Source organism: Tachyglossus aculeatus, chromosome 20 (assembly GCF_015852505.1).
Source record: "Tachyglossus aculeatus isolate mTacAcu1 chromosome 20, mTacAcu1.pri, whole genome shotgun sequence".
NCBI lineage: Eukaryota > Metazoa > Chordata > Mammalia > Monotremata > Tachyglossidae > Tachyglossus > Tachyglossus aculeatus.
Window position 1 is genome coordinate 25,783,648 of NC_052085.1, and position 9,163 is coordinate 25,792,810.

The 9,163-nt window shown below is 49.1% G+C and overlaps 1 protein-coding gene across 1 annotated transcript in view; it reads left to right on the top strand.

Annotated features, from left to right (window-relative positions):
• Nucleotides 1–8,905, top strand: part of MTMR2 (myotubularin related protein 2) — a 70,655-nt gene extending 61,750 nt beyond the window's left edge. The window contains exons 12-15 of the mRNA XM_038761790.1: nt 1,173–1,265; nt 3,406–3,519; nt 4,799–4,975; nt 7,385–8,905. Coding sequence (XP_038617718.1) covers nt 1,173–1,265; nt 3,406–3,519; nt 4,799–4,975; nt 7,385–7,546 — 546 coding nt within the window. The 3' untranslated portion in view covers nt 7,547–8,905. The remainder of the gene's footprint in view (nt 1–1,172; nt 1,266–3,405; nt 3,520–4,798; nt 4,976–7,384) is intronic.
• Nucleotides 8,906–9,163: the final 258 nt, after the last annotated feature.

The following is a 9,163-nucleotide window of genomic DNA, read 5'->3' on the forward strand; positions in this document are numbered from 1 at the left end:
TAATAAATAATGATGGCATTTGCTAAGCGCTTACTATGTGCCAAGCACTGTTCTAAGCACTGTGGTAGGTGCAAGGCAAGAAGGTTGTCCCACATAGGGCTAACAGTCTTAATCCCCATTTTACAGAGGAGGTGACTGAGGCACAGAGAACTTAAGTGGCTTAACAAATACTATAATTATTATTATTATTATCAGTCAATCAGTCGTATTTATTGAGCACTTACTTTGTGCAGAGCACTGGACTAAGCACTTGGGAGAGAGCACTATAACAGACATATTCCCTGCCTTTACAGAATGAATTTACAGTCTCTCGAATTTACAGTCAAGAGGGGAAAACAGACATTAAAATAAATTACAGCTGGATCTGTACATAAGTGCCCTGACGGGGGGTGAAAATCAAAGCCCTTAAAGCGTTCAGACCCAAACGCGTAGGTGATGCAGAAGAAGAAAGAGTAGGGGAAGCGAGGGTTTAGTCAGGGAAGGCCTCTTGGAGGAGATGTGATTTTAGTAAGGCGAATCAGATCAACTCCTCGGTCCCTGGAAGAAACCGGCATGCGAAACTATCCCGCTCTTCAGAGCACGGATCGTTAGACGGAACTGCTGCCGGGAAACCATCTGGGACGCCTATTAGATGCTGGGTTTTTTCTCTCCAAGCCGAGTGCCCTTAACGTGGCAACAGCAAGAGTCCTGCTTCAAAAGCAAGAAGCTCAGCCAGCCCAAGTGGCCCACGCTGCTGGGAATCCAGCCCCATCGCCAACCATCCCGGACTCTTCCAAAGTTACTCAGGATTTTTCCACAGAGGTGGCCCGGGACCACCTAGAAAAGCAGCCTAGCCTAGTGGTTAGGGCACCGACCTGAGATTCAGAAGGACTTGGGTTCTAATGCCGGCTCTGCCAAGTATCTGCTGTGTGACCTTGGGCAAGTTGGTTCATTTCTCTGGGCCTCGGTTACCTCATCTGTAAAATGAGGATTAAGAGTGTGAGCCCCAAGTGGGACAGGGACTGTGTCCAACCTGATTAACTTGTATCTACCCCAGTGCTTAGAACAGTGCCTGACACATAATAAGCGCTTAACTAATGCCACAGTTATCATTATTATTACCCAACCGTCTGCTCTCTTTATCAGCCTGACCGTGGAAATGCATGTCTTTGACTTGTCTTCCTTTGCTTCAGAGAGTGGGCCATGGAGACAAGAACCATGCCGATGCTGACAGATCACCTGTTTTTCTTCAGTTTATCGATTGTGTCTGGCAAATGACGAGACAGGTAATTTTTCTTAAGAGTAGCAGTAATGGTGGTGGTGGTGGAGGTATTGTTGGAGTGCCCACTGGGTTAGGTGTCCTGTACTAAGCACTTGAGCAAATACAGCAGAAAGAAGCAACACAGTCCCTGCCACCAAGAAGCCCACACTCTAACAGGGGAGATGCGTTAAAGTCTACAAATCAAGGAATCCAAATGTGAATGGGTGAAGTGCTCCAGGTTGGCCTGATTTTATCCCCATACATCTTAGCTGTCATGGACAGGGACTGAAGTGCCCAGTTTCAGACAAAGCCTGAAATCCTCCACTGAATCTCTTGGTCTTAGCTACCATTGCCTGTTGCATTAATGGGAAACTGCAACCTTGCAAAGTTGAGAGTCCTCGTGCCATAAGCGTTCAGCTGGGGCGGATGGCCGTTGGACTCTGTTAGCTAGGGATAATGCCTCCAAGCTCGTCTTGGGCAGGGAATGTGCCTATTCATTGTTACATTGTACTCTCCCGAGTGCTTAGTACAGTGCTTTGCACCCAGTAAGCACCCAATAAATAAGACTGAATGAATGAATCCATCTCCTGAACACTGGGTCCCTAAGCCAGGACGGCCGTCGGGTTACCAAAACCCAGCCAGAAGGGGAAATTTTGACACAGTCCCATTTGAACATTTTTCTTCGAGCAAATGGCGTGTTTCTGAATGGTTCCAGATAGGCACTCCAAAGCCCTCTCAGTCCTCACATGAGACTGATGTGTTGTTCACATGAGATTCTGGAAAAAACGCCTCAGAAAGCAGGTCATGCAAGCCTCTTTGGCCCGGGTGCTAATTGTCTGAGACTCTTCCCCAGTTTCAAGAGCAACCAGATGGCGAGGTCCGATTCTCGTTAGATGGGCGGCCAGTTGGGAGTGATGTTGGGCACCGGAGCCTGTGGCTGGCTTCACCCCATTGCTCGCACCAGGAGGAATGAACTGTGGGCTGGCCACGGGAGTTAGTTGATAGCCCTCACATTACAGAGAGTTTTATGGGAACTTCCTGTGCCAAACTCTCTGCGCCACACCATGATCTCTGCATTCCTCCCGGTCTCTGTCTCTGGGTCACGTCTGGGCTCTGTTTCTGTGCCACGCGTTACCTCTGCACGGTACGTGCAATCTCTGTGCCTCGTGCCATCTCTGTGGCCACATGTGGTTTCTGTGACACGAGCTCTGTCCCCGTATCAGTTTGTTAAATAATAATGGTCTTTTGGGTCTTGCATTGGGTGATTTGTAGTATTCACACCTTTTGGGGGTAAATCAGCTCTAAGTGTTTCTTGAGTCTTACCCTGGGCTCCTGCAGTAAGGGTTTCTCATTCAAATCACCTCATTTTCTCTACTTCCCTCACAGTATGGGCAGAGAACATGTCTGCTAATTCCATTCTATCATACTCTTCCAAATGCTTAGTACAGTAATCTGCACATTGTAAGCGCTCTTTGAATATCACTGATTGATGGAATAAACAAAATGACACTTGCTCATGAGGAGGGAGGGGACTCTTTGGGGGAAGTAGTTTCCAAGGGCAGGAATCAAGGTTCCTTCTCTTTGGAACATCTATTGCCAGCATTGCCTGTGGGGCGGAGGTGGAAATTCAGCTCTTTCAGATTTGAACGATCCATATGGAAGCCAAAGCCCTCTCTGTGCTCATGAAGATTGACAGTAGAACAAAAGCAACGGTAGAAATGTTCCGCTGCTTGAGTTTTGTTGGAGCACACGGTTTACATTTTTGCTAAATTACGTAGTCAAACGCATGATATAGTTTGGTCAGTGCAAAAAATGGCTCATTTACTCTTTGATTTTGCACATCTTGTTTATGGGAGCCGTGCTCGGGGGAGGTCAGGGGCGCGAGAAGAGAGCCACCGCCAGTGAAGCAGTGGGAGAGGGCAGTAGATGAACCGATAGCAGGTGAACATAAACACAGAGGTCAGTCAAGACCCTCCAAGCCCCTGACCGGACCTCAAAATTCCTCCCGGTACATGGAAAGGAGATCGGGGCAGAAGTGACCCTTCCTGAGAGTGGCCACATTAATGATGTTTGTCGAGCGAGTCAGCCTGATCCCGCAAACGGGAAGGCCGTGGGTGTGGGAACGGAGGCACCCCAGAGATTCTAAGAGCGTGTTTTGTTTGCAGTTTCCCACGGCCTTTGAATTCAATGAATATTTTCTGATCACCATCTTGGACCACCTCTATAGCTGTTTATTTGGGACATTCCTGTGCAGCAGTGAGCAGCAGAGAGGAAAAGAGGTAAAAAAAAAAAAACCCAAACCCTCTGCCCTCCCCTTCCCCCCTGCACATCCCTTCAGTCATTCTCATCTCCTGAACATCTGCTTCGGATCAGTTCTTCCATCTGATTTTCTTGCACGGATCCGGGGGTAACTTTTTTTTTTCTTCACTCATTCATTCGATCATATTTATTGAGCACTCACTGTGTGCAGAGCACTGTACTAAGCAATTGGGAGAGGATAATATAGCAATAAACAGTCAGATTCTCTGCCCACAACGAGCTTACAGTCTAGAGGGGACACAGACATTAATATCAATAAATCCCTTCCCCCGGGACCTAGGGTAATTGAAAACCAGGACGCAGAGGTGGGGTTTCTAATCCCCGTTCTGCCACTTGCTTACCATGTGATCTTGGACAAGTTACTTGTCTGGTCCTCAGTTTCCTCACCTGTAAAATGGGGATTCAGTCCCTATTCTCCTTTCCGCTCAAACCATGGGTCCCACGTGGGACAGAGACTGAGTCCAACTTTATCTTGTACCTACCCTGGTGCTTTGCACAGTGCTTAGCACATAGTATGCGCTTAATAAACAACATGATTATTATAAACCATCCCTAATGGAGCCTGCCGAAGCCAGCTTGGGGGGTGGGGAGGGGAGGGAGTCTTTGGCTAAACCCCAAAGCAAAGTCTGGGAGCAGCCCGTAATGTAAAATTCTGCTGGTGTGGGAAAACGTTCCATGAACGCTTCAGCGCTTTCACTTGGCGCTCCCTCCTCTTCTAGATGGTAAGCTCATCGTGGGCAGGGAATGTGTCTGGTATATTGTTATAGCGTCCTCTCCCAAGCACTTAATAAAGGGCCCTGCACACAGTACGTGCTCAATTAATGTGACTGACTGACTCCCCACCCCGAGTCCAATCCCAACTTCCGTGCTGCTTCTTCACCTCGACGACGTCACTGTCTTCCCCAGCATTTCCGTCCGAAAAAGGGCTGTAGCCATGTCTGGTCACCCCATACCCCAGCTCCTCTCTACCCTGAATCTGTCCAGTCACCCCAATCTGAGACATTTAGGGCATCCGGAACTCTCCAGAGAGGTGTTTGTCGGGAGACAAACGTCGGGGCGTTGGATGGACCGGGCCTCAGGGCGGGACCGTCCTGCCGTAGGAAGTTGCCATCAAAAGGGGAGAGTCCTTCCCTTCCAAAAATCCGTCCCAGCAAGCGTGGGGTGGGTCGGGTGACCGTACCCGCGGCTTGGTGAGACACCGCTGCCCCCAGGAAAGATGGGTTTTCCTTTCTCTTCCAGAATCTTCCCCAGAAGACGGTGTCTCTGTGGTCTTACATCAACAGCCAACTGGAGGACTTCACCAATCCCCTCCACGTGAGCTATGCCAACCACGTCCTCTATCCGGTGGCCAGCATGCGACACCTCGAGCTGTGGGTCGGCTACTACATACGTTGGAACCCTCGCATGAAGCCCCAGGTCATTTGCTCGCCTATTTTCCAAACTCGGAATTTCTCCCCCCAAGGAGCTGTCTATAAGAAATGGATGTTTTTCACTTCTACACTGGGATAGGAGTAACGGGAAGCCGGGAGGCAGTGGTGGCAGTTCCCTATCATCAGTGGTATTTAATGAGCGCTTACTGTGAGCAGAACGCTGTACCGAGCGCTTGGGAGAGCACAATACCCTATTGATACCGGAGGAGAGGGAGAATGCAGCGTGAGGATTGGTTTGGAAATGGTCCTGAGGTTTTTTTTTTGGTTTCTCTGCATTTATAAGGCAGACAGTCTTCACACTGTTTGGACAATCCAAGCGCTTATTTGCAGTGCTCTGCACACCATAAGCGCTCAACAACTACGATTAAATGAATTGAATGAATACAGTTCAAATCAATCATCAATTGTGTTTATTGAGCACTTACGGTGTGCAGAGCACTGTACTATATACTTAGGAGACAAGTACATTTCTTGAAAGTACATTTGCCCTGCCCACCAACAAGCTGGCAGCTAGAGGGGAAGATGGACATTAATAGAAATAAGTAAATTAGAGATACGGACGTAAGTGGTGTGGGGGAGTGGGAGAAGAGGAAATGTAGGTATGGTAGGGGAAGGCTTCTTGGAGGTTCAAATCAGTCAATCAAGGGCGTGTATAGCAAGTCTATTGTGTACAGGGCATGATTACAAAGTGTTTGGGAGATTACTGTAGTAGACAAGATCTCTTCACTCAAGGAGCTTACAATCTTGTGAAGTGTTTTTCTCTCTCTCTCTGTCTCTCTTTTTCTCTCCCCCTCTCAGCGTAGGCTGCTAGATTGTAAACTACTTGAGGGTAGGGATGATATTATTATTATTGTATTTGTTAAGCACTTATTATGTGCCAGGCACTGTACTAAGTGCTAGGGTGGATACAAGCAAATCGGGTTGGAAACAGTCTCTCTACTTAGACGATTGTTACTCTCCCAAACACTCAGTAAATACTATCGATTGATTGATAGACTGGCCAGTGCGAAGTGTGCATTGGTATCACAGGCCACTTGTCTTGTGTGTGACTTTGGGTAAGTCACTTAACTTCTTGGTGCCTCAGTTCCCACGTTTGCAAAATGGAGATTCAATCTCTGTTCTCCCTCCTATTTGGACGAATAATATAATGGCATTTGTTAAGCGGTTGCTGTGTGCCAGGCCGCTGTTCTAAGCACTGGGGTAAATAGAAGATAACCGGGAGGGACACAGTCCCTGTCCCACATGGGGCTCACGGTCTTAATCCCCATTTTACAGATGAGGGAACTGAGGCCCAGAGACGAATAGTGACTTGCTCAAAGTCACACAGCTGACTAGTGGTGGACCTGGGATTAGAACCTTCTGACTCCCAAGCCTGTGCTCTACCCGCCATGTGGGACTTAATAAGCTTGTAGGCACCCCAGCGCTTAGCACAGTGCTTGGCACATAGCAAGCGCTTAGCAAATACCACATTTATCTTTATTATTATCCCAGGAAGGTTCTGGGGCCAAATGAGCCCCTCAAACTGGTCAGTTGGACGGGGAGAGGGGTGGCATCGTAAGCCTGTTGTGGGCAGGGAATGTGTCCATTTTTTGCTATATTTATAATGACGGCATTTATTAAGCACTTACTATGTGCAAAGCACTGTTCTAAGCGCTGGGGAGGTTACATGGTGATGAGGTTGTCCCACGGGGGGCTCACAGTCTTAATCCCCATTTTACAGATGAGGTCACTGAGGCCCAGAGAAGTTAAGTGAGTTGCCCAAAGTCACACAGCTGACAATTGGCAGAGCTGGGATTTGAGCCCATGACCTCTGACTCCAAATCCCGTGCTCTTTCCCACTGAGCCACGCTGCTTCTCATATTTACTCTCATATTTACTCTCCCAAGCACTTAGTACAGTGCTTCGCACACAATAAGCTCTCAATAAATTCATTCAATTGTAGTTATTGAGCACTTACTGTGTGCAGAGCGCTGAATTAAGCACTTGGGAGAGTACAACACAACAATAAACAGACACATTCCCCATCCACAACGAGCTTACAGCCTAGAGGAGGGGAGACAGACATCAATATAAATAAATTACAGATATGTGTATAAGAGCTGTGGGGCTGGGAGGGGGGAAGAGCAAAGGGGGCAAGTCAGGGTGACGCAGAAGAGGAAACAGGCTTGGCCTCTTCTCAATCAATCATTTACTGAGCGGTAACTGTGCAGAGTGCTTAGTACAATGCTTGGGAGAGGACATTATAGCAACAGACACATTCCCTGCCCACAATCTTGGAAGAGATGTGCCTTCAGTAAGGCTCTGAGGAGGTGGGGGAGTCATTGTCCGGCAGTCAGTAAATAGGACTGACTGCCTGACGGAATGAATGAATGAGTGAGTCGGCTCTCCCTCACAGGAACCCGTCCACCACCGATACAAGGAGCTTCTGGCCAAGAGGGCGGAGCTGCAGAAGAAGGTCGAGGAGCTGCAGCGGGAGATCTCCAATCGGTCGGCCTCCTCCTCCGACAGGGCCGGCTCCCCCGCCCAGTGCGGCCCTCCCGTCCAGACGGTCGTATGAGAGGGTGCAGGCCCCAGGGTGGGGGCTGAGACCACTCCAAGGACTCCACCATTCGGGCAGCTTTCCTGGTGGAAAAAATCTCCCCCATTTCAGAACCCACACGTGAGAGCGGTCTCGGCCACTTTATTTATTAGGGCCCTTTCCGGGCGCACTAGTACTGTAGCACTGAGGGTAGCTTGAGTGAGACGGACCCCCGCCTCCTGGCCCCAGGCCCCCTCCCCAAATGCAATTAGGTTACTGTAACACTAGTCCCACCCGGCCCCCAGAAGGTAGCAGAAATGGATCCATGAGGACAACAGGTTTGTCCTCTGACTAGAAAATCACTGTCGAAGAGGCAGTGGGTTTAGCATCAAAGTAAGTGACTTGCGTCATAAACCACTGGATTGGACTGGGGCCTAGAAGCAGCATACTGAGGAGGGTGATCCGTAAACGCGACTGTTTTCGAGCAAAGCGTGGCTGTTTCCGCGGGGGCAGAGGCGTTTGGGCCCAGACTCGGTGGCGGGGCCAAACTGCCGCTCTTGCGGGATTGTTTTCCAGAAGACGGGTCTATGTCTTGTCTACCTTCACCCTCCTTTCTCTACCGCGAGTCACATGTAGGGGATGTTCGAGGAGATCAGGGATCGCTAACCCTCCCCATGACGTGTTAAGAGATTTACGGCAATTGGCCAGTTTGCCCTGCCCTAAAACGGGCTGTGAGGTCGGGGATGCCTAGGTCAAAACCTGGAGAACAAGTTGGAGGCGCTTAGGAACTGCTAGCTATCGTCTGCTCGCCTCCATTCTTCTCAGTTGTCCCTAACGGTTGTGTATATCAAAAGCATAGGATCATGAGGGAGCAAGGCTCACTGTGGGTGATTCTGACTAGACTGGCCTGAGCTCTGACTGTAAATAGTCCGTCCTGAGGTCAGTGATGTATTCCATAGCTGACGCCGAGTATTTTACTCTGTTTTCCCCTCGGTAAATCCAGTCATTCCACTGAATGATCAAGTCTACCAACCAAAGATCTTGCTGCATGTCGAAACGTGTCACGATCGTTGTGTAAGGAGAGGAAACTTACTTGATTGCTGCTTCCTCCAGAGGGAGTTTGGCACTGGAATAAATACTCGATTCCCTCGCTGCCTATTTCATTCTGTGTGAGGATCGTGTATCATGTACTGGGGAACGGTGGGGTGCCTGTCTCCCCCTCCCATCTCCGACCGGGGTCTTTAATTAAAATGGAAATTCAACCGATTTGTAAAACTGTGCCCCCGGCTGTATATCTTCCTAGCCGGTTCTTTGAGAAGGTATTCCGGAGCGTAATCAGATGTTTCAAGGTGAGAAGAAGCAGCGTTGCCTAGTGGCTAGAGCCCAGGTCTGAGAGTCAGAAGGACCTGGATTCTAATCCCCGCTCCGCCACTTGTCTGCTGTGTGACCTTGGGCAAGGCACTTCACTTCTCTGGGCCTCCGTCACCTCGTCTGCAAAATGGGGATTAAGACTGTGAGCCCGCTGTGGGACAGGGACTGATTCGCTTGTATCTACCCCAACGCTTAGCAGAGTGCCTGGCATATAGTAAGCGCTTAAATTCATTCATTCAGTCGTGTTTATTGAGCACTTACTGTGTGCAGAGCACTGTACTAAGC